This window comes from Eurosta solidaginis, chromosome 4 (genome assembly GCF_040869045.1).
Source record: "Eurosta solidaginis isolate ZX-2024a chromosome 4, ASM4086904v1, whole genome shotgun sequence".
Lineage (NCBI taxonomy): Eukaryota > Metazoa > Arthropoda > Insecta > Diptera > Tephritidae > Eurosta > Eurosta solidaginis.
The window spans coordinates 66,977,725-67,004,066 of NC_090322.1; the positions used below are offsets into that span (position 1 = coordinate 66,977,725).

Genomic DNA, 26,342 nt, shown 5'->3' on the forward strand with positions numbered 1-26,342 from the left:
GACCACCAGCCCGACAAGGCGGGCTCAGCGGTCCAGTATTATATACGGGGAAAGAACTGTCAGCCACAGCAGCGCCCCTTACTGTGGTAAGGCCACACGAATACAGCCGAATTTATCCCCTGGCTACAAATCATCCAACAGGCACGGTCCGCATAACACCCTGGATTAGGGGTTTGGCAGTTCTTGGTCACCGACATCCCGCCGCCCTCCAATGAGGCGAAAGGGCGTAGATGCCAGTCCTAAACAGCTCCTCCTCATAGTCGGGCGATATGGAGATCGGCTAAGCCCTCACACCAACGATGATTTTCGTTACAATTGCTAGTGCATGCTCTCCAAGATGCAGATCCTGATCGAAAGTCACACCCAAAATTTTAGGGTGTAAGACAGTCAGTAGGGTAATGCCATATGGTCGACATTTGGCGCGGTTATGTTTTAAATAAGGTCACCGATGATTTGGTTGGTGAAAATATCAGGTTTCGTGAGGCGACAAAACTGGAGAGATTGGGGAGATAGCTGTTTATTTTATTACAAAGCTCATCGATGTAGGAAACAATAGCATAGGCGTAGAAGCAATAGTGACTCCTGGTGGTAAAGGTAGCTATTGATATGTAGAAGTTAAGCAGAAGTTTGAATATGAGTTTTTTAAGTTATAGCAAAAAAGCGTTGAGGATTTTTAATATCTTACCAGGTACCTTCGTACATGTTTCTAAGAATGAAGAATAAAACCTATTCAAACTCAATTTTCACCAGGACAAAGCCGCTGAGACTTCGCTATACTTTAACATACAATACGTTACCCCATTTTAGCACAACTATCATTTTTTGATTTTATTAAATTTTATAAAATGTTTCTTCCTCTACAGTTCTATTTCGGTATTGGATGGTAAATATGGCTTTCGCATTTTCTCCATCAATAACTGTGAAAAGGTGGAAGAAATCTATGCGTGTAAATCTCACATATTATCTTGGTCGAGCGTTCCTTCAATAGCTCTCTAGTGGTGATGGTGACAGCAGAGAAACCCAACTGTTTACAAATGTTACACTTCAAAAAGAATCAAAATATCTGCCATTGCGTCTACGGCTCAAATACCCACAGTATATGAATGAATCGATTGAACCTAATTGTCTGCCTAACGGATAGTATACATATTCTTCAAATCGAAAATATTGCACCAAACGAACTGGGTCTGAATACTGAAATAGTACACATATTCAAAATCGATGAGGAGGCTGTGATGATGGTATAGGGTGAGTTGTTGAATAACATACGAAAACCACTTTAACCCATCTATATATTTGCATTACAGCTAAAGCTTCACAAACAGCAAAAATTGTTGGCGCCAAGCAATTGGAAAAGGCAGTGAAGTATTCATCACAATGTACGGATGGTGTAAAGTTAGAGACTGCTTTTGTAACAGCTGCCACCGACACAATGGTCATCTCTACTTCGCCGAGTAGCGGCTCGTCCGACTATCTATCGAACACAGTATAATCATATCTTTTGCCAACACAGGTTAGCGATGTGCTTGCACAGGAAAAGATTTCAATTGGAAAACAAAAACCAATTAAGAGAGTTTATTTATTATTAAAGTATTTACTTTTCTTTATATCGACAGTATTAATTTAAGTTGCAATATCACGTACATATATAATAAGGGATGTGATACGATTGCTGTCGGAATTAGATTTGAAACCAATCAATACTCCTGCTAAGGGTTGTAGAATTATTGCTTGAATGACTAGATTTAGAACAATAATAAGTCTGACTCAATTAATAGTCGTACATTTTTAAGTTCATCAATTACGACAGCAATCGGATTCCGCGACACCTTTGAATATTCTTGATCTGAAAAAAGAGTAAACCTAATCTGAATTTCTACTAAGCTTTAATTTGTAGATTATTCAAATAATTGGAGTTTTTTCGAAAGCTTAATATTATTTTTTTGCTCGCTTAGAAGAGATTTCAATTGGAAAACAAAAACCAATTAAGCGAGTTTACTTATTATTAAAGTTCTTCTGTTTTATATGAACTGGATTAATATAAGTTCCAATTTCATGTACATATATAATAATATTGAAAATAATAAATATTGAAAATTAAATTTTTTTGGTTCATATTTTATTCATATGGCTGCTCCGGGTAAAGTAAATCTGCAGGTAAAATACACGTTATATGGCGGTTATATAAATGGTAAAACCGCAGTAAAATTGATTGTCAAATGGCTCGAAAATGTAGAGTGAAATGACGGAAAAATGACCGCCATTTGACGAGCATTGTGACGTGTGTGAGCAGCACAGTACTATGCTCACATCCTATAGGTGGGAGCGGAATACACGATCACATTAATAGGAACGAAACGGAAAATTTGGTCACAAAACCTAATCCGCCCATGCAAAAATGACTATGAATATAACCGCTGCAGAAAGTCACAATGACCGTAAAATGACTGGTAAAATGACGTGGAGCGTTTTTGCAGGGTATTGTGAATTTCGATAAATTCAAAAGTTAACAATAGCTCATTTCCAATACTCTGTCAAATAAAATAAAATAAATAAACAAAAGCAGAACTAGTTATTAAATGTAAATATTAAAAATAAAAGTATGACTACAGCGGAATTGTGGTTTGATGATTCGTCAGATGAAGAGGAAAGCTTACTGGAGCTAGCCAGAAGTAGAAGACGGGTGAGATGCTTCAAATCCTTTGGAAATGAATTCCACCACGTAAGTGTAGCTTTCTAAATAAGTTGTTAAATTGTTGAAATTATAAGTTTTGTTTACAGATTTATTCAAAATTTCAGACTGTCCAAAGAAGCGTTCATGGACTTGTTGTCCAGTACAGATGAACTGCTGCAGCAATGCACAAGAGCCGAGTCTATTCCTAATATTTTTTAATTTTGGCAACAGTTCTCCGATTTTGTGCTCAGGGATCCTACCAACTGAGCGTTGGAAACGAAAATGCACTCGGACTTGCCCAGCCGACTGTGTCTGTGGTACTATCAGACGTGTTGAATGTCTTGGAAAATTTTATTTATGAAAGATGAATAAAATTGAATTACGAGCAGGCTGAGCTGCATCAAGCAAAGTTGCATTTCTATAATGTGCAAGTACCTTTGCTATATGGGGATTTGGTTCCATAATTGAAACCGGTCTTTCAAGCTGTTGTTTTGTACTCACGACCTTCGACCTATATAAAATTAAACCAAATAGTTTAAAATTACAAGTAGGTAGTAAAAAAGTAGAACATAAATACAAAAAACTTACATTTTAAACAATCCTTTTTCTATTCGATACAGCATCGACAACAAATTTCTATTCGCTTGAAAATTAGATAATCAACGAAAATTTCGACAGAGATGAGTTGTCATAATACCAATTTCAAATTTGATTTTCGATGTTCGATAGCCAGCGAAGATCGAAGATCGAATAATGCTCATAATAGGGGCCAATATATGAGGCGCCTAGATGCCAAACCAGATATTTAAAAATTTTAAAATAATATTTAAATTGCGACAATATTGCATCGCCTAGCAACATTCTAAAAACCCGTGTTGAAAATTCATAACAATTTACAAAATTTCAGCTTTTTTGTGCTTTTCTAAGTTTTACATATCATGGATTCATCTGGTTTTGCATCTTGGAGCCTCATATATTCATGAAATTGCTATGGCTTTATATCCATATTATAATTTCATATTATAATTTTAGCTTTTGAATAAATAAATAAATAAATAAAAATTAATTGCTTTGAGCTATATTGCTGCTGCAGCTAACTTTACATTTGGACAATTCAGAAGTGTGTTATATTCATGTATAATTTGAGTTGTTTACATGGTTTCGAATACAAAATTTGATTATTTGAATCAATTTAAGTCTATAACTTAAAGCTAAGTAGAAATTCATATTAGATTTACTCTTGTTTTCAAATCAAGAATAATATTCAAAGGTGTCGTGGAATCGGATTGCTGTCGTAATTGAATTTGAAAGTATTAAAGTAAAATATGAATTAAAAAATGTAGGACTAGTAATTGAGTCAGACTCATTATTGTCCTAAATCGAATCATTCAAGCAATAATTCTGAAACCCTAGCAGGAGTATTGATTGGTTTCAAATCTAATTCCAACAGCAATCGTATCACGACATACCTTATTATATATGTACATGGAATTGTAACTTAAATTAATACAGTTGATAAAAAAGAAAAGTAAGAATTTTAATAATAAATAAACTCGCCTTATTGGTTTTTATTTTCCAATTGAAATCTTTTCCAAGCGAACAGAAAATAATTTTAAGCTTCAGAAAAAGCTCCAATTATTTAAATAATCTACAACTTAAAGCTTAGTAGAAATTCAGATTAGGTTTACTCTTTTTCAAGATCAAGAATATTCAAAGGTGTCGTGGAATCCGATTGCTGTCGTAATTGATGAACTTAAAAATGTACGAATTGTAATTGAGTCAGACTTATTATTGTTCTAAATCTAATCATTCAAGCAATAATTCTGCAACCGTTAGCAGGAGTATTGATTGGTTTCAAATCTAATTCCGATAGCAATCGTATCACATCCCTTATTATATATGTACGTGATATTGCAACTTAAATTAATATAATTGATAAAAAGAAAAGTAAGTACTTTAATAATAACATAAACTCTCTTAATTGGTTTTTGTTGTCCAATTGAAATCTTTTCTAAGCCAGCAGAAAATAATTTTAAGCTTTAGAAAAAACTCCAATTATTTGAATAATCTACAACTTAAAGCTTAGTAAAAATTCAGATTAGGTTTACTCTTTTTTCAGATCAAGAATATTCAAAGGTGTCGTGGAATCCGATTGCTGTCGTAATTGATGAACTTAAAAATGTACGACTTGTAATTAAGTCAGACTTATTATTGTTCTAAATCTAATTATTCAAGCAATAATTATGCAACCCTTAGCGGGAGTATTGATTGGTTTCAAATCTAATTCCGACAGCAATCGTATCACATCCCTTATTATATATGTACGTGATATTGCAACTTAAATTAATACTGTTGATTTAAAGAAAAGTAAATACTTTAATAATAAATAAACTCTCTTATTTGGTTTTTGTTTTCCAATTGAAATCTTTTCCTGTGCAAGCAAAGAGGATAAATACAATAAGAGCCGTCACTCGTTATTTTGTGGCGAGTATTTCGCTGGAAATTGAAAAAATTTATGCCGAATGTTTTCTGAGAGGCACATTTTTAATTTTCTCGCATTTATCCATGCCGTGTAGGCCCCTTGCGCAACTGTGATTTTTGGAAGGAGAATTAAATAAGTTAGTTAAATACAGTTGGAAAAATAAACACAAAACCCCATGAAAATGTATAGAAGACATTTATAAGCATCTCGCCCAAAAAAAAAGTAGCGACTACCTCTCAGTATACATCGAGTAAATGCCTAAAAAATAACGAGTGATGGCTCTTATTGTATTTATCCTCTTTGGTGCAAGCACATCGCTAACCTCTGTTGGCAAAAGATATGATTATACTGTCTTCGATAGATAGTCGGACGAGCCGCTACTCGGCGAAGTAGAGATGACCGTTGTGTCGGTGGCAGCTGTTACAACAGCAGTTTCTAACTTTACACCATCCGTACAGTGTGATGAATGCTTCACTGCCTTTTCCAATTGCTTGGCGCCAGCAATTTTGCTGTTTGTAAAGCTTTAGCTGTAATGCAAATATATAGATGGGTTAAAGTGGTTTTCGTATGTTATTCAACAACTCACCCTATACCATCATCACAGCCTCCTCATCGATTTTGAATATGTGTACTGTTTCAGTATTCAGACCCAGTTCGTTTGGTGCAATATTTTCGATTTGATGAATATGTATACTATCCGTTAGGCAGACAATTAGGTTCAATCGATTCATTCATATACTGTGGGTATTTGAGCCGTAGACGCAATGGCAGATATTTTGATTCTTTTTGAAGTGTAACATTTGTAAACAGTTGGGTTTCTCTGCTGTCACCATCACCACTAGCCACTAGAGAGCTATTGAAGAAACGCTCGACCAAGATAATATGTGAGATTTACACGCATAGATTTCTTCCACCTTTTCACAGTTATTGATGGAGAAAATGCGAAAGCCATATTTACCATCCAATACCGAAATAGAACTGTAGAGGAAGAAACATTTTATAAAATTTAATAAAATCAAAAAATGATAGTTGTGCTAAAATGGGGTAACGTATTGTATGTTAAAGTATAGCGAAGTCTCAGCGGCTTTGTCCTGGTGAAAATTGAGTTTGAATAGGTTTTATTCTTCATTCTTAGAAACATGTACGAAGGTACCTGGTAAGATATTAAAAATCCTCAACGCTTTTTTGCTATAACTTAAAAAACTTGTTATGGTATCGCATTTACAGTGGAATCAGTAAGGAAGGCGGTCGGCATGATATGTTGGTGCACAGTGGCTAGTCATTGTCGGCTGGGGCGGGTCCTTGCCAACCTTACTGTTCCTGCGCCATAAACAGAAAAATGTTCCTATCATGCCTATCAAAACGAGCAGCTGTCAAATTCAAAACAAACCCGACAGAAGCGCAGAGACCCACTCAAAACGCTTAAAATTCAAAATTAAAACGACATCCGGTCGAACCGGATGCCACGGACAAACCGTTGACTTTCCAACATTTAAAAAAAAATTCAAATTCAAAAAAAAACTGTCAAAAAAAAGAAACTAACGATCAAAAAAACTAACCGAACCGGAAACGACCGGTTACTAAATCTGAAAAATGAAATAAAAAAAAGCTGAAATACAAAGACAAATAAACAAAAGGGAAATACACAAAAAGGGCCGAATATACAGAGGGGCGCCGCGGGTGGTGTTGCGACGCCCGGTGCTTTAACCCACCCTCAAATAACCATGGCCACCGACGCACCTATAATTTCGGTGGCCCCTTACCTGTCTTACCTTATGCCTTCTAAATAATTGGCGACGCCAGCATTCCCATTTCAATTACAAATTTATTTATAATTCATTTTCATTACGGCTTATTACTTAGGATTATGATTTAATTTATATAAGTTTACAGCTAGGTACATTAAAGTGAGCGAAATGATGCCGTACAAAAAGGAGGTTCACTAGGAGTGATTAGTAAGAAAAAAAAGTATGTACATATATTCATTCCTTTTGATATAAACTTGATTTAGATCCAGGTCATATTTACTTTGGTACTGAATTCAAAAAAAAAGTAGACCATCCCAATTGGAGGGTAGGCAGGGGTATACATGGAAGCTTCCTTATACCTGCTCACTTTGTTGTGGGCATATGTCGAATAGCATTGTTTTAAATGAATATGCTTAAATATACGTAAGGACAGACCTATTTGTTCTTACAAATCTCTCGTTTTAAACCACGAACTTACTTCAAAATACCCTGAAACATATGCAGGTTAGAATTGACCAATAAACGTTTAGCGTTTGACGCAATACTTCAACGTCTGTACTTAAGATTTACATTTTTATTTAGGTGTACGGTGTAAATTAGGCTTTTATTTAAAATTTAAAATATATAAAAAATAAATAAATACTAGGCGCGCTATACCATCGGGGAAATACAGACCGACTTTCCTAAATTAATCATCTAAAACATGTTTACTTGCGAAGTTGAAAAATACAGAAAACTCCAATATACATATGTATGTATGAATACACTAATTTTCAATAAGAACAAATAAAAATAATCTGACACCTTTTAAATATTATATTTAACTTTTACATTTCAAGTATGTGTATATAACATACAAATTGGCATGTCTAGTCCTTTAAGGCTAAATATACATACATAGTCAAGGTATTTATCATCATGCATATGCATCTGATATCAAATCTTTAATTGTATTTATCTTGATTTTAAATTTAATAATCCGAAATTTCCAAATTGGGTATGCCTTCTTGGTTGTCTTTCGTTAATGCAAACCTTACCTAATCTTAGTCAGAAAATTCTATACGAAATTGGCATAGCCAGGACATATGCGAAATTTTATTTAGGGTTACCACAAAGCATAGCATTAGTTTTGCGTATTTAACGCAAAGGTACAATAGTGGTGGAATTCAAACGTAATACAACGGCTGGCATTCTCCAGCTGACTAAACTTAGGCAAGTATTTCATAAGGGGGGTTGCATACATATGTGCAACCTAAGTGGTCATATGCTTATATGTACATATACCCCTACTCACTACGCACCTTGGTACATTTTCTAGGTGGCTGCACTCGACGCGCACTCTAATGGGGCATATGTCTATATATGCATATAACTATACCCAATTTAGGTAGCTAATCATACGTGTAAATGGGTGGCGATTAGATGTAAATAGTGTTAGTGTCGTATATCATGTTTCGTGTGCCCACCCTTATGTACGTGTACCTAGGAGTGTATGTAAGCTCCACTCAAGGGGCTTTGGAACGGACTCACCCCTTTATGTGGTTATTGCGGTAGTTGTTCTGGTTGAGGTGGCCGGCTCTGGGTGTGCCCGGCTTATTTCGTTGGGCCTATAGGTAGCGGCCTTTGCTGCTGCGGTTGAACTTGCTGTTGTTGATGTTGCTGATACTGCCGATTCAATTCATTGGCTGTTGTTGTTGAATCTTACCATTTGGTTATTTGTGCCAATACGTTCATGTTGCCAAAGACCGTTTTACGTATCCAATACAAAATCGATTTTATAAAGTTGCAATTAATTCAAAAAAAATTTCCCCGGTTTGTTGTTGTTGCCGGTTCAACGGGCCCATGAGCATATAAGGTGTTTGCCACAGGTGGTTGTAATTCTACTGCATCCACATTCATGTACACATAACCGCTTGCAAATGTGTGAACAAATTTTTCAATTGTAGTGAGACTCCTCGCTGTTTTTAATGCGTTCAGCAAAATTCGTATATTTTATACTTAGTAAGGTATGATTGATTGAACATAAAATGGAAGTGCGGCTTTTTATAGTTAATAGCAAAGAAATGTATTATAAAACTATTGCCAAATGTTGTCCTTTTTGATCACTTTTATTTTCCTGCAGATTGATTGATAACGTTGCCGATATCTTTCTGTAACTTCGGTAATATTTTTTTTTTTTTTTTCTTTTTCTGCAAAGATATAGCAAATATCACTTTTCTGGTGTGTATCGGGCGGAAACTCCTGCTAGAAGAGAAAAATTTTTCTTCCTCATGGCCGGTCTGTCTGTTCCCTTCCTTTCGATATTTTTCTTTCTATCGCCACTTTCACCACATCGCTAGGTGTGTTCGCGTGAACACGCTCCCAAGGGGATCATGGCCGTAGACCGCAGCAGCAGACCGTAACAAACCTGCTTCGCTTAGAAGGCCCGACGATGAAGCGAACAGGAACCCGGATCCTCTGTGGGAAGCTACTGCCAGGGATCTCCGACGACAAGCAACGTGGGGCACGACTCACCCCTGAGATAAGAGTCTCAAAGTCCTACTACGAAGCTAGCCGGGCAACATAGGTCTATCAAAAAAAAATTAAGTCAAGTTGGGAGTAATTTCTGTTTCCTAGTTATACGGGCTTTGCGGCAATTAGACATTTGTTATGGAGAACTCGTCAAAACTCCAAAAGATGATTCCTAGAGGTTATCGCTCCCATTGGAATGCAAGACAAAAAAAAGGTGTAGACATTTTGATCTGGAGAACTCGTCCAAACTCCGAAAGGCTAGTCCGACCTAAGCGTGGACTGCCAGGGTGTTCACGGTCCTCGGTGAGTACGCGTGTGAACAACCTATGAGGTCACTGCTCGGGGAGAATACTGGGCGAGATGTCCCCGACCGCCAAAACGCCCAGACAAAAAAGGTCCAATTGGTGGGTATAGAAAAAAAATCAAATTGTAAATTGGTAAAAGAAACGCCCTTGTTGGTTCATTGCGGACGAATATCCGAAGCATGGAAGCGACCTATCAATTTCCCGTTTAGGTCCTCGAGATCATACAATGCATTGCCTATTTTTCGAAGCACGCGACACTTCAGGTATTTGGGTAGGAATTTGGCGTTAATGCCTTGTTTAAAGTTACTTAAGGCAAAATTTCTTCGGAAAACTTCCTGACCTTCCTTATAGTTGACTTGTCTAGAGCGCTTGTTATAGGTGGTTACTCCCCTATCCTTGGCATGATCTAAATTTCTACGGATCTGCTCACGAATATTAGTCAACTTGTCAGCTCGGCTTACTACCGTAACCTGGTCTTCTCGAAGGCTGCCGAGTTTCCCTAAAATGCTGTACGTTGAGGCATGCTGGACCATGTTTTGGCCATATAATGCAAAGTATGGAGAACACTGAATCGCTGTATGAAAATCACTTCTCAAAACTGATAAAATTTCGGGTATATGCTTATCCCAATTAGTGTGGTCAGGTTTATCCTTCAGGAAAATCCTAATCTTAGAAACAATTTCTCTGTTGACGCGTTCGGATGCGTTCGCTTGGGGAGAATATAGCCCCGTCCTCACGTGCGTCACCCCGTAGTTTGCAAAAAATTGGTTCATTTCCTTCGAGATAAACTGTTTACCATTGTCACTGTGAATAAACTCAGGGACCCCTACAGCCGGAAAAATTTCTGAAGCGAAGTAATTTATAACGTTAACAGTGGTAGCTCTCTGCATGGGCTTTAGCCAAACGTATTTTGAAAAATGGTCTAGTACTATGAAAAGAAATTGATTTCGCCGCTTAGATCTCGGATACGGCCCTAGAAAGTCGCAATACAACCGCTGAAATGGCCTTTCGGATTCAAAGGCACTCCCTATAGGTGGTCTCGACTGCTGATTGGTGGGTTTTACCGTTTTGCAGGTGTCACAACGCTGGACGTAGTCCCTGACGTCCTTAGCCTGCTGCGGCCAGAAGTACTTCTGCCTAACACGTTCTAAGGTTTTCTGCCATCCGCCATGGTAACTCCGGTTAGCGTCATGTGCTAATCTCACTGCTTCCTCAGTCAACCCTTTTGGCAACCATAAACGCCACAGCGAGTCTTCTTTCCCTTCCAACCCCTTACGAAACTTAACTCTTTTGAAGATTACACCGTCTACCACTCGTAAATCCGGAAGTGATTCCTCGTTTTCGGTGACGGTCCGAATTAGGTCTAAATATTCGTTGCTGCAAAATTCGGGAGAGACTAAATCTATTTCTCCGGGTGTGGTAGTGAAAGTTAACTCGTCAACATCAAAACGCGACAGCGCGTCTGGTACTACCTTCAGGGCGCCCTTACGATGTTCCATTTTAAAGTCGTATCTTTGCAGTAAGAGTGACCATCTCGCCAACCTCCCGCTCAAGTCCTTTTGTGTCATCAACCACTTGAGACTGGAGTGGTCCGTAATAATCCGAAAAGGTAATCCTTCGACATAGGGTCGGAAACGCTTCACGCTAATTATGGCTGCAAGACATTCCAGCTCGGTTACTGTATAATTGCGTTGAGCATTATTCAGCTTTTTCGACACGAATGCGATTGGATGCTCAGCGCCATCATCATCGACCTGAAACAATACTCCGCCAACACCTATTTTGGAAGCGTCGCATTGTATTACGAATTCTTTGGAAAAGTCAGGTTGGGCCAAGACAGGCGCCGAACTCAAGGCTACTTTTAGTTTTTCAAATGCCTCTATAGCTTCAGGGGTAAGCTTGAACGGGCCTGCTGACTTGCGGAGACAGTCGGTCAAGGGACCTGCCAAGTCAGCAAAATTGGTAATAAACGCTCGGTACCAATTCGCCATGCCCACAAACCTACGCACTTGCCGAGGGGATTTAGGGATCGGGAAGTTTTGTATTGCTTCTACTTTTCCCGGATCCACTTTCAGACACCCGCTGCCTATCAAGTACCCTAAGTAGCGTATTTCCTTCTGACAAAATTTACTTTTTTCCACATTTATTGTCAGACCTGCATCTCTCAAACAGTTCGCCACTTCCGCTAGCAATTTTAGATGATCCTCAAAATTAGTGCTACATACAATCAGATCGTCCAGGTAGACAAAGACGTTCTCTCGCAGACGCGAAGGGATCGCCTTGTCCATCAGCCTACTCATAGTCTGCGGTCCATTGCACAGACCAAATGGCATCACCTTGAAGTGGTACAGAGGCCTCCCCGGAACTGCGAATGCTGTTTTTTCCTTCGAGGACTCTGTCAATTTGATCTGGAAGAACGCGTCTTTCAGATCAATGCCACTAATAAAATGCGTATCTTTCAGTCTGCTCAATAAGCCGTTGATATGAGGCAGGGGGTACGAATCCTTCTTAGTCACCGCGTTGACCTTTCTCGAATCTATGCACAGCCTGACTTTGCCTGGTTTCCGGACCAGTACTACAGGACTACACCACGGGGAGTTGGATTCTTCTATAACTCCTAACTGTAGTAACCTGTCTAGTTCTCTAAAAGCTTCGGCTTGCCTCGGCGGCGAAAGAGGAAAATGCTTGCTTTTTATAGGCACAGCATCACCGGTGTCGATGTGATGCTCCACTAATTTAGTTTGCCCTAGGCCTAACTTCTCGTACGAAGGAAACGTCTCGATGACTTTTCGCAATTCTGATTTCTGTTCTGGTGACAATTCATGGAGGTTAAGTTCCTCTTCCTTTTCAAGCCTAGTCTCTAAGCACTCTACGCTCGGGAATATTTCGGGAGCTAACGCAAATGCTCTCCAAAAATCGACCCCGAAGTATGCTTCTTGGAGCAACGAGGGAACAAGGTAAAAACGAATAATCTTTGTGATATTTTTAAAAGTGACCGGTAGGGATACTGAGCCTAAAATTTTTTGCTTGTTGCCGCCCGCGGTATATACGAACGCATGTAAGGGCTGATATTCGAAGCCGTTATCCTCTAGGAATTCTACTCCATTTTTCCCTAAGATGGAGACGTTGGCTCCCGAGTCTAACAACCCTACAAGAAAACTATTTTTAATTTTAGCCTTTACTAAAGGCCTTTCGTCCTCTGTAAGCGTTAACGTGGTGGCTTGCAGCAGTCTACGCTCCTGTACTCTCCTGTGGTATCTCTTCCTACATTTCAAAATATTTTCCGATACCGGGTAGTCTTCAAAAATGGTATGTCTTAGGTGTTCGTACCTATGTTCCCTTTCTTCTAGGTCTGGTGAAAGTTGCGTCTGACAAGCGACATCCCTATGCTGGCGTCGCAGAATTCTAATCGGCTCGCTCATCGCGGATGAAGACGTTTGACTCTCGGCTTCAGAACTATTCGAATCGTCAGTACTATCGGGGAAGGTTATTATTACAGTCGAGGGTTCTTCTGCCAGGGTACTACTGCACCTCGGAAGCTCACCACCTCCATGCAGAGATTCGCCCTCTGGGTCAGCGCACGGGACGACGCCTCGAGCACTGGCTGATGTGGGAGCTATGAAGCCGAACGAGGTTCCCCCATCTTCTCGCTCGGGTACTGGTTTCCCTGCCTGCGATGGTCCCTAGGGCATTTAGGAGTGAATACACCCTTATACCCACATTTAAAACAAAAAGGACTTTTTATGGGTTCCTCGCAATATATATAGGAGTGCCCCATTCCCTGGCAATTCCAGCACTGGATTCCCGAGTAGTCCGGTCTTCTGCTGCGTCTATATTCCAGCGCCTCTATCTGCGGATCTATCTCGCCGTCCTCGCCTTCCATCTTCATGTCCGGGGTTGTCACGCGTGCCTCGCTTACATGCCGTCCTGGGTAAATGGCTCCCAGCAGCTTGCTCTCTTTCAGCACTTGTTCACCTCGGCGTGCTACATCGCGCAGATCATGGAGGTTCCTTACGTCCGCATTAAAAAGCATTAGCTTAAGGCTACTGTTGACGTTCCTTTTTATTATGTCAATCAGTAGAAGCTCTGACATCGGCTCCCTTAAGCGCGCGTTCAAGGAGATTATGTCCGCGTGAAACACGTCATAACACTCACTTGCCTTTTGCTTGCGCATGGAGATCTCCATCATGATCTCGTGGTCCGTTTTCAAGGTGCCAAACTCTCTTTTTAAGGAGTAGCACAAAAAGGCATATGTCGCATTTGGGTTTTGTTTGGTAAATAGCCAGTACCATTCTTCGGCTCGTCCCGAAAGGAATAAGTGAAAACTGGCCATTATTTGTTCGTCAGGGCATTGTGTGCGCTCACACAAGGTGTTTAATTTGAAGAGGAAATCGCTTACACTCCCAGTGCCGTCGAATGCGATTTTCCACTCCTGCGGTTTTACTGTTATGCTGCTTGGAGTCGGGTACATTGGCGGTACTACCGATGGCAATGGGTTACGGTCCATCCTGCTTGCGTTCCTGTGTTGCTGGTGTGCTTGCTGCGTGGATTCGAGAGCGGCGTTGAGCTGGGCCATGTTGGCTCTAATTGAGCCCATCTCTCTTCGCATTTCCTCCTGCGAAGCCTGGAACAGTTGGTGTAGCACGTCCACCCACGAGCCTCCACGAGTGGCTTCGTCCTGCATTCCTAGGAGGTTCGCCTGATCGCTGGTAGCGTCCCCAAAATTTCCAACCTCTTGATTTGGTGGTAAGGCACCCGCTCCATCTGGTGCATAGTTCGACACATTGGTCATTATCCCCGAGATGTTGTGTGTGTTTAGCAGCGATGCATTCAAATTGCTGGTGCCTACAGGTATGTCCAATTTGTCGCGGTCGTCGTTCCGGTTTGGGCCTATATGAGTCCCCGCGGGATTTCCGTAGGATCCTCCTACTGGGGTATGCACCACCAAAGGACGCCTTGCTTTCGAAAAAGCCCCCCTATTAGCACCGCCCCGGTGCTGGTTCCCTCGTAAACTGCCCGCACTCTCGAACGGAGTGTTCCGGCCCGTTTGCCCGTAGGACTGGTCACGCGACATAATCCGTTAGAAAAAAAATTCTTTGTCAAATAGTATTCAAAAAAAAAACCTTCTGTTCCCAGAAGATGGTTTGTTAAAAGAGGAAAAAAAGTTTATATATCTATATATAAAAAAAATTGTGCGAGAATTAATGCAATCATTTATCAATGATCGCACCAAAATAGAGAAAAAATTTCAAAAGCTGAAAGGAAAACGGTTAGTTATCTATAAATTTTATATGAACAATGTAGGTGGTGATGGGAACGCTGACATCCCATCACTAGAAGGCAGTAGGCTAGGCAAAAAAAAAAAAATTTAATACAAACACATTCATACTTGGCCCTAGTGCTCCCAACCGCAATCGAGGGGGGTCTTAAGGCCCCCCCTCCGAGTTTGGTTGGGGCCACCAGGGTCCGCTCCAGGCACACACGAGTAGGTCTCAACACGCCCAGCCGCAACGCAGGGGCAGTCTCCAGGGGCTTGCCCCTGGGACTGGTTGGGGGTGTCGAGGCCTCCCGTTCATTTTTACTGGGCACCCCTCCTGCCTCCGCCGCAATGGGTGGAGCGGTTTCGGAACCGCTCCCCCAGTCTGGCGGGACAGGAAGGAGTGCCACTCTGAATCCCAGCTCAACCCTCCACAGTCCAGGTGGTATTCTAAACTACCACCTGGGGCGTGGGATGAGCCGGGGTTCTTTTTCCACATACATACACGCACTCACACTGACGACACAAAATTCGGCAAAAAAAAATTTAAAAAAAACTATTAACTTTAAGCAAAAAAAAATTCAAAACCCAGTTAGCGGACATATATGTACCAAAGCCGACTAACGGACAACATTCCGGGAAAATAAAAAAAAACCCACTTACAAAAAAAATAAAGTGCGTGCAGCACTGCCTCAACGGGTGAATACAAAAATCCCGATAACTGACGTTAAGTCACGTGGATCCCTCAGCTACCGGAGACGATGATCACTCCGGACACCCTGATCCGTCAAACCATCCCACCGCAACGCAGGTGGCTGCTCCTGCGGCTGCTCACCCCGGACTGGTGGGATGGTCAACTTCACAAGTTGACCAGGAGTGACCCTCGCACCCAGCGCCTCAGGAACCACGTTGGGCGCCATCTGTTATGGCGCCCTCAGCAACAGTCAACGATGATCATTCTGGACAACTTGATCCGTCCAACCATCCCACCGCAACGCAGGTGGCTGCTCCTGCGGCTGCACACCTCGGACTGATGGGATGGTCAACTTCACAAGTTGACCAAAATGACCAGCGCGACAGCGCTTCGGGCACCAAACCACGTTGGGCGCCATCTGTTATGGTAACGCATTTACAGTGGAATCAGTAAGGAAGGCGGTCGGCATGATATGTTGGTGCACAGTGGCTAGTCATTGTCGGCTGGGGCGGGTCCTTGCCAACCTTACTGTTCCTGCGCCATAAACAGAAAAATGTTCCTATCATGCCTATCAAAACGAGCAGCTGTCAAATTCAAAACAAACCCGACAGAAGCGCAGAGACCGACTCAAAACGCTTAAAATTCAAAACTAAAACGACATCCGGTCGAACCGGATGCCACGGACAAACCGTTGACTTTCCAACATTTAAAAAAAAATTCAAATTCAAAAAAAAACTGTCAAAAAAAAGAAACTAACGATCAAAAAAACTAACCGAACCGGAAACGACCGGTTACTAAATCTGAAAAATGAAATAAAAAAAAGCTGAAATACAAAGGCAAATAAACAAAAGGGAAATACACAAAAAGGGCCGAATATACAGAGGGGCGCCGCGGGTGGTGTTGCGACGCCCGGTGCTTTAACCCACCCTCAAATAACCATGGCCACCGACGCACCTATAATTTCGGTGGCCCCTTACCTGTCTTACCTTATGCCTTCTAAATAATTGGCGACGCCAGCATTCCCATTTCAATTACAAATTTATTTATAATTCATTTTCATTACGGCTTATTACTTAGGATTATGATTTAATTTATATAAGTTTACAGCTAGGTACATTAAAGTGAGCGAAATGATGCCGTACAAAAAGGAGGTTCACTAGGAGTGATTAGTAAGAAAAAAAAGTATGTACATATATTCATTCCTTTTGATATAAACTTGATTTAGATCCAGGTCATATTTACTTTGGTACTGAATTCAAAAAAAAAGTAGACCATCCCAATTGGAGGGTAGGCAGGGGTATACATGGAAGCTTCCTTATACCTGCTCACTTTGTTGTGGGCATATGTCGAATAGCATTGTTTTAAATGAATATGCTTAAATATACGTAAGGACAGACCTATTTGTTCTTACAAATCTCTCGTTTTAAACCACGAACTTACTTCAAAATACCCTGAAACATATGCAGGTTAGAATTGACCAATAAACGTTTAGCGTTTGACGCAATACTTCAACGTCTGTACTTAAGATTTACATTTTTATTTAGGTGTACGGTGTAAATTAGGCTTTTATTTAAAATTTAAAATATATAAAAAATAAATAAATACTAGGCGCGCTATACCATCGGGGAAATACAGACCGACTTTCCTAAATTAATCATCTAAAACATGTTTACTTGCGAAGTTGAAAAATACAGAAAACTCCAATATACATATGTATGTATGAATACACTAATTTTCAATAAGAACAAATAAAAATAATCTGACACCTTTTAAATATTATATTTAACTTTTACATTTCAAGTATGTGTATATAACATACAAATTGGCATGTCTAGTCCTTTAAGGCTAAATATACATACATAGTCAAGGTATTTATCATCATGCATATGCATCTGATATCAAATCTTTAATTGTATTTATCTTGATTTTAAATTTAATAATCCGAAATTTCCAAATTGGGTATGCCTTCTTGGTTGTCTTTCGTTAATGCAAACCTTACCTAATCTTAGTCAGAAAATTCTATACGAAATTGGCATAGCCAGGACATATGCGAAATTTTATTTAGGGTTACCACAAAGCATAGCATTAGTTTTGCGTATTTAACGCAAAGGTACAATAGTGGTGGAATTCAAACGTAATACAACGGCTGGCATTCTCCAGCTGACTAAACTTAGGCAAGTATTTCATAAGGGGGGTTGCATACATATGTGCAACCTAAGTGGTCATATGCTTATATGTACATATACCCCTACTCACTACGCACCTTGGTACATTTTCTAGGTGGCTGCACTCGACGCGCACTCTAATGGGGCATATGTCTATATATGCATATAACTATACCCAATTTAGGTAGCTAATCATACGTGTAAATGGGTGGCGATTAGATGTAAATAGTGTTAGTGTCGTATATCATGTTTCGTGTGCCCACCCTTATGTACGTGTACCTAGGAGTGTATGTAAGCTCCACTCAAGGGGCTTTGGAACGGACTCACCCCTTTATGTGGTTATTGCGGTAGTTGTTCTGGTTGAGGTGGCCGGCTCTGGGTGTGCCCGGCTTATTTCGTTGGGCCTATAGGTAGCGGCCTTTGCTGCTGCGGTTGAACTTGCTGTTGTTGATGTTGCTGATACTGCCGATTCAATTCATTGGCTGTTGTTGTTGAATCTTACCATTTGGTTATTTGTGCCAATACGTTCATGTTGCCAAAGACCGTTTTACGTATCCAATACAAAATCGATTTTATAAAGTTGCAATTAATTCAAAAAAAATTTCCCCGGTTTGTTGTTGTTGCCGATTCAACGGGCCCATGAGCATATAAGGTGTTTGCCACAGGTGGTTGTAATTCTACTGCATCCACATTCATGTACACATAACCGCTTGCAAATGTGTGAACAAATTTTTCAATTGTAGTGAGACTCCTCGCTGTTTTTAATGCGTTCAGCAAAATTCGTATATTTTATACTTAGTAAGGTATGATTGATTGAACATAAAATGGAAGTGCGGCTTTTTATAGTTAATAGCAAAGAAATGTATTATAAAACTATTGCCAAATGTTGTCCTTTTTGATCACTTTTATTTTCCTGCAGATTGATTGATAACGTTGCCGATATCTTTCTGTAACTTCGGTAATATTTTTTTTTTTTTTTTCTTTTTCTGCAAAGATATAGCAAATATCACTTTTCTGGTGTGTATCGGGCGGAAACTCCTGCTAGAAGAGAAAAATTTTTCTTCCTCATGGCCGGTCTGTCTGTTCCCTTCCTTTCGATATTTTTCTTTCTATCGCCACTTTCACCACATCGCTAGGTGTGTTCGCGTGAACACGCTCCCAAGGGGATCATGGCCGTAGACCGCAGCAGCAGACCGTAACAAACTCATATTCAAACTTCTGCTTAACTTCTACATATCAATAGCTACCTTTACCACCAGGAGTCACTATTGCTTCTACGCCTATGCTATTGTTTCCTACATCGATGAGCTTTGTAATAAAATAAACAGCTATCTCCCCAATCTCTCCAGTTTTGTCGCCTCGCGAAACCTGATATTGTCACCAACCACCTCTTACACCCTAAAATTTTGGGTGTGACTTTCGATCAGGATCTACATCTTGGAGAGCATGCACTAGCAATTGTAACGAAAATCGTCGTTGGTGTGAGGTCTTAGCCGATCTCCATAGCGCCCGACTATGAGGAGGAGCTGTTTAGGACTGGCATCTACGCCGTTTCGCCTCATAGGAGGGCGGCGGGATGTCGGTGACCAAGAACTGCCAACCCCTTAATCCAGGGTGTTATGCGGACCGTGCCTATTGGACGATTTGTAGCCAGGGGATAAATTCGGCTGTATTCGAACGGAGCCTTCTCGATACCGGACCACCTCGGGAAGTATTGATGGCCTTACCACAGTAAGGGGCGCTGCTGTGGCTGACGGTTCTTTCCCCGTATATAATACTGGACCGCTGAGCCCGCCTTGTCGGGCTGGTGGTCGTACGACCAAAATGAACGACTCATTACTTAATTTTCATAAGGACGATGATAAGAAGAGGACTGAGCCGTAAGCCAAGGACGACAAATACGCATTAAGCGATGCGTCGGACTCGGGGAGCGAGAGTAGTGCTGATTCAATGAACTCCGTGTTGGAGAAGCACACAAATGAAAAAGGAGTAGAAGAGTGGAGAAGGGTACGGAGCAAAGAGCTCTCTCGAAGTACCGTGCAGTACTAAGAAATGTACAACGCTTGGGAGCAGTGGTGGACCCAACAGAAGAGGAGATCGAGCGCTTGGCATGGGCTCATGAGGCGGTAGAAGTAGGTCGAAGGCAGTTCAAAAGGTTTGCTGCGAGAAACCCTCGATTCTGCAACCGGTATGAGGAGGAAGAAGCGTCGAATGGCAGAATGAAAAGGCAACGTTCGGCGAAGGCGACAAGCCTGCTTTCAAGAGTCAGAAAGGGCCCAGTCCCAGAGCCGCGACGCAGGGCAGTCCCATAGACAAGACAAGTAGGCCCAAAGCTGTAAGACAGATGGGCCCCAATAGCGAGGTAGCAACTTCCTCGAAGGCTGCGAGTCAGAGGGAAGTTCCAACTATGGAAGTAGGAGATAAGCCAAAGGAACATAACGCTAAGACTGCGACTTTCTCGGAGGTGCTAAAGGGAGCTAAGACTCCGGCTTTCTCGGAGGTGCCAAAGGGAACTAACACTAAGACGCCGGCTTTTCCCGAGAAGATGAGTGATGTGGCAAAGCAGTCACTGACTGTGGCGCTGGTTGATCGTAGCAGTCCTTTCGAACAGATGACTAGTGAAAGGTGGAGATCTGTAGAAAAGGAGCTTATTAGCTTAATGCTTAAGATGATGCGGGAATAACCAAGTAAGCTCCTTCCAACCTTTGATTCGGGGGATGGTATAATGGTATGAGATGATAGCGTGCGACAACATCGCGAGCTTGCGATGGCTGGAGGAAGTGGTTCCAAACCTCCAAAGGCAGGGCACGAACGCGCGTTTTGAGATGGTGGATAAAGCGCAAATCCCCACGGTACCAAAAGTTAAGGTATGGATACCATGCGTGATGAAGTCGGAGGATACACTGCAACTTTTGCAGAATCAGAATCCGAACATACCGACACAGGATTCGAAGATACTTACTGTATCTCGGCCTAGGGACGAAGGTCAGTTATATATCTTTCAAATAAACAAGCAGGCGGAGGATATATTGTACGCGCAGCTTGAAAAAATGTCCTTAGGTACATGCAAAATGTATATGCGACTCAGGAAAAGATGTCGCGGGTATTAAAGTCCTAACACGGTGGACGTCGAAAAGGATCTCAAAAGCCTAAGGGAAAAAAGACAGGTGGAGGTAGCCCATGTCACCCCGAATGCGTTAGAAGGGGACCAACAGCCAGATGGTGCTGTGAGTCGCACAGAGGAACACCCGGCACAACAGGTACAAGAGGCTGAAGGGGGCTTCGAACACTCTAAACCAAAAGGGCTAGACGTCACGATGAAGGTGCTGGAGGGGGACAAGCAGCCCATTGGTACTGCGAGTCATGCAGATAAACCTCCAACACAGTAAAGTGGCGTCGAGCGAACTCCTCCTCCTAACGCGCTGATCCAGGAGCCGTGGCTTCCATCGGGAGGAAAGGTTTCTGGACTTAGCGCGCGCGGATTTGGCGTTTACTATTCGCAAACGAAAGGACGGGTTCGAGCTGTAGTAATGGTAAAGAAACAGCTGCATTCATATATGCTGCCTAATTACACTACTGAGGACCTCGTAGTGGTGGTGAAATCGCCGGGCTCAGATAGTACATGTCCGGCCATGCTACAAGTTTCAAGTAGGGCGGTCGTGGGATGGCTTAAAATAATATTCGATGGGTGCATAAACTGAATCATGTACCGCACTCTTGGAGAACTGCTCGTGTAGCTTTCCTACCAAAGGCGGGGAAGATCGGTCACGTTTATCCCAAAGATTATAGACCCAATAGCTTAACATCATTTCTGCTCAAAACCTTTGAGAGGCTGATAGATGTGTACATAAAGTCCAACGTGGATGAAAAGCTGCTCTCCACAACACAACAGGCGTACACCAAAGGCAAGTCAGTAGACACCGCATTGCATAGGGTGGTAATAAGCATAGAAAAAGCTCTGGAATATAAGGAATATGCTCTAGAAGTCTTCTTAAGCATTGCCGGGGCTTTCTAAATGGGCGATTATTGATGGTCTTAATTACGTTAAAGTACATCCAGCCTTACCCAGATGGATCGACTGCATGTTAAACTGCAGTAAGATTACATCGCAATGGGGATTGTACGCGGCCACGAAATTAGTGGACAGGGGCACTCCAGGTGCTATCACCTCTGCTGTGGACGCTGGCCATTAACCAACTGCTTAGGGGATTCTACGAGGGACCAGAAAAACTTACGGTTTACGCAGATGACGTTGCATATGGTCTTGTTTACAAAGAGGTACAAGGTCCCTAATTGGACCAGGCCTAAGTTAGGAGGGCGACCCTACGGAAGAAACCTTGCACAAAATATCTAGGAATGATCCTAGACAATAAGCTGTAATGGAAGCTCAACGTGGAGGAGAGGGTGAGGAAGGCTTCAACGGCACTATGCATGTAAAAGAATGCAAAAGAACCGGCATATACGATCAGAAGGAACTCGATGACGATGCCTCAAAACTAACAACCAAAAGCAATAATTATCATTTCACTGACACAAATTTTATAGTTTTTTTTCGGGATTTGGACACAATGTTGTTGTTGTTTTTGTAGCGATAAGGTTGCTCCCCCGAAGGCTTTGGGGAGTGTTATCGATGTGTTGGTCCTTTAGCCGGATACAGATCCGGTACGCTCCGGTAACACAGCACCATTAAAGTGCTAGCCCGTGCTAGCCACATTAAAACTTCAGGCCATCCCTCCCTCCCTACCCACCCACCCACCCCCCAGATCCTCGTCTGTTAGTGAAATAGGATTCGCCGCGGATAGGTGAGGTTGACAATTAGGTTTGGAGAAGCTATATATTGCGCTGGCAACCTGAAGGGTTGCGCTACACAGCCCCTTGAATCTGGTATTTTAGTCGCCTTTTACGACAGGCATACCTACCGCGGGTAAATTCTGACCCCCTAACCCGCTGGGGGGTATTTGGACACAATCTTTTCATTATATTACTTAACAATTTAAAGGCTTCATTCTGTATTGCGAACGATAGCTCAGACGAACGATTCGCCTCCAAACGATTTCGTCTAGTAATGGTATTCTCTATCATTTTCTTTCGGTCTTTACCTTTCTAGCTAACAGGAAGGCAAAAGTAATTGTCAAGTGATAAGTTGCCATTGTTTAACATAGTGCAAATACACTAGCGATTCGTCTCTGATCCGCATCGAAAGTTCGTTTCGTAATAGAGAATGAGGCCCTAAGATTAGACATTTTTTTCAATTTGCATTTTGACTTACCAGCAACAACAGACTCATGTTTAATTGTACGCCGAACAATCATTATAGCATCATGTAACGAAGCTCAGTTTCTTCCAAAAATTGTTCGGCACAGCCACGTAAAATCAATGTACTTGTTCTAGCATTAACGCAACCTTTAAATAATTATAACCTATAAAAATGAAATTAATGTCAAACCTTGGAAAAAGTTGAAACGTTCACCACCAACCTGACGTTCTTCAAAGTAATCACATTGACCCAAAACACTTGAATTAATATCATTAGCTGTAGTCATAACAGCACCACCACAAGCTTTCATTCTACGTTTCCAATCTTCTTCTAGTAGCAACATCACCAATTGGTAATTTAGAAAAAACAACATTGGCGCCTTACTTAGCTAGTTTATTCTACAGAATACGCCATTCAGCATCAACAATTTTCTGATACTCTTCGGCATTGGAGGACATTGCTGTGGCAGATCATTTTTCCAATAAAGCACTATGTTGCTCCTTTGATTGGCGCTACGACATGTACAGCCATGTCATATTTTAGCATGCATAATTTTAATGCTTTACGTATAGCTTTAATGATGATACGTGCTGTTCATGTGCAAAATACTGTGTAGCAACATCACCAATTGGTAATTTAGAAAACACAACATTGCCGCCTTACTTAGCTAGTTTATTCTACAGAATACGCCATTCAGCATCAACAATTTTCTGATACTCTTGGACATTGCTGTGGCAGATCATTTTTCCAATAAAGCACTATGTTGCTCCTATGATTGGCGCTTCGACATGTACAGCCATGTCATATTTTAGCATGCATAATTGTAATGCTTTACGTATAGCTTTAATGATGATACGTGCATGCACGCCTTGCTCAACATCTGGCTTAACTTGTTTTAAGATTTGACATGCTGAAAATACTACTGAAGTGGTGCCATCGCCGACCTGATAAGAGAAACATTTTTATTCTACACATTCTAATATAACAAAAAACTTACCTCAGCATTTTGAAATTTGGCGATGTCTACTAGAGTTTTACGGCTGGATTCACAATATCCAATAGTTTCATAATGGTTGCCCCATCATTTGAAATTGTCGCCTTACCACTGGAATCAACAATATGCTTGTCCATACTACGTGAACCCAATGTAGTGCGTACAGTGCCACAATTGAATGCGAGGCATTGATGTTGGATATGAGTTGAGGTTTACCATGAGAGCTATCGGTACCCAAGCATTTTTTACACAAATACTCATGTACCCAATACAAGTTCAGGACGTTCATATTTATTGACACGCTGTCCGGTATGGCCCAAATGTTGGAAATATGCAGTTGGCACTGTTGAGAAAAAATATGGATCAAGGAAGACAAGTAAAAGTGAAAGATTTTTTTTACCATCTCTTGTTACTTTACACATTAGACATTGGAAACGACGACCAGCATCTACAAGTTGCTATTGAGCCTTGCAACGATTACATCTAATTGCACCCAATTCATCAAAATTTACAATGGGTGGCTCATATTCACCCTCAACCGTGCGTGCCATTGGTCAGACGGTAAGTGTAATGGACAAAGCTGTTGTTTTTAATAAATCAGCTGTTGCAGGTATGCAATACAAAGACGACCTGCAAAGAAGAAAGATCAATGTAATTGCCAAACAAAACATTAACTTCGATTATCGATACCTAACGTAACGTGGCGAGGAGTTACCCTGATCTTCTACCACATATTTTGTGGTCACCAATGGTGGTAATAAACCCTGTTCATTAGTAATAAAAGCACCACGCAACCAAGCGCTATTTTGATTTTCGATGATAACGCTTCTCGGATTTGGCATCTGATCGGGATCTAAACGGCGTTGGGCTTGATCATACTGTTGCGGCTGTTGATATTTACCAGTAACAGGTGCAGGTGGTTGCTAAAGAAAATAACACAAAAATAATCATCAGCAAATTTGTAAATTATTAGTTGTATTAGCATACATTATAACCAGGACGTCCGGACGTGTCCGGGTATTGGGGGTTGACCCGGCGTGGGTGGTTGACTGAGCATTGGTGTCTGTCCAGGTTGTGTTGGTGGCATCATAAAAGCCATCAATACCAAGTGCCAAGAATATATCCGTGGCATACCTGCCGACTAAAATGATTCAAGGGGTTGTGATTGCCAACCTCACCTACCCGTGGCGAATCCTGTACCTAACAATTTGGTGTGAAAAATTGGTGCCAGTTAACCCTCTGAAATAATCGGCGCAATTGTACGCCATTGTATTGGCATTAATTTGGCAAAATGCAAAAACTTTTCATCCTCCTCCCGTGACCATTCTGTCTTCTTTATGCTAGGATCAAGCCATTCGTACCAGCGTGCCTTACATTGCTTGGCAGATTTGCGGTGCAGCACTGATGCAATACGTGACCACTGGTTTTTGCCATATTTCATTACAGCTGCTTTGAGGATTTCATCCTGAAAGTTATCAATTTAGTTAATAAACGGCCAAGAGTAACCAGTCGCGTCAAATGCTTTTATCATAATTCGCGGCATGGTGCTATAGAATTGTGAATTCGGGAAAACTTTAGAATAGCACCCCCCGAGTTCGGGGTAAAACTTGGTATCAAATGAAAGAGGGAGTTCTCCCGATCACAAATATATATATTTTAAAGTGCGCAAACTTATAATTTAAAAGTTATTTGTTGTTAAAATTTGCAAATTTAGCAAATTTCTATAGCACTTTAAATTACAATTTACACATCTTTCAAAACCTTAATCCACATACATAATATTATTGATGACATTACAAAGCTGTGCTGCCACATATATATACGTATACACATATAAAATTTGTATAGAAATTTGCAAACTTTAACACCAAATAATTTTTAAATTATAAGTTTGCGCACTTTAAAATATATATATTTGTGATCTGGAGAACTCCCTCTTAATTTTAAATCTTTTCTGAGATATTCCACTTAAAACTCTCAAAATTGAAAAAATTTTCCACCACCAAATGTTTTGCTGTCTCTGCTGAATTAGAAATGGCGGATTTTTTTGCACGCAAAAATGACGTATTTTGCTATCCCTATAAAAATAACAGGTGCGAGAGAGCATGATACATTGTGGGAAAGCAAAATTTGTCAACATGCTATTTCATTTGCACAAATTTTCATTCCAAATCGTCACCCCTGTCAAAAATTCGTGTGGCTGCCCTGCAAAAACGCTCCACGCCATTTTACTAGTAATTTTACGGTCATTGTGA

General features: G+C 41.0%; 1 protein-coding gene across 3 annotated transcripts; it reads right to left on the minus strand.

Annotated features, from left to right (window-relative positions):
* Positions 1–547: 547 nt before the first annotated feature.
* Positions 548–26,061, minus strand: LOC137249905 (uncharacterized). Of its 3 annotated transcripts, none has more exons than XR_010952601.1 (8): positions 25,075–26,061; positions 24,778–25,010; positions 24,488–24,717; positions 24,091–24,430; positions 23,314–24,037; positions 23,106–23,256; positions 5,750–6,134; positions 553–5,683 (listed from the first exon to the last, which is right to left on the minus strand). XR_010952601.1 is itself a non-coding variant. In XM_067781955.1 (2 exons), exon 1 carries the CDS (start codon positions 14,792–14,794, stop codon positions 13,337–13,339), a length of 1,458 nt encoding a protein of 485 aa, XP_067638056.1. In that variant the 5' UTR covers positions 14,795–14,908; the 3' UTR covers positions 548–5,683; positions 5,743–13,336. The 3 variants fall into 3 exon arrangements, 1 of the variants encoding a protein (XP_067638056.1); XR_010952600.1 differs by having other exon boundaries at positions 555–5,683; positions 5,743–6,134; positions 25,075–26,059; XM_067781955.1 differs by lacking the exons at positions 23,106–23,256; positions 23,314–24,037; positions 24,091–24,430; ... (1 more) ...; positions 24,778–25,010; positions 25,075–26,061 and having other exon boundaries at positions 548–5,683; positions 5,743–14,908.
* Positions 26,062–26,342: the final 281 nt, after the last annotated feature.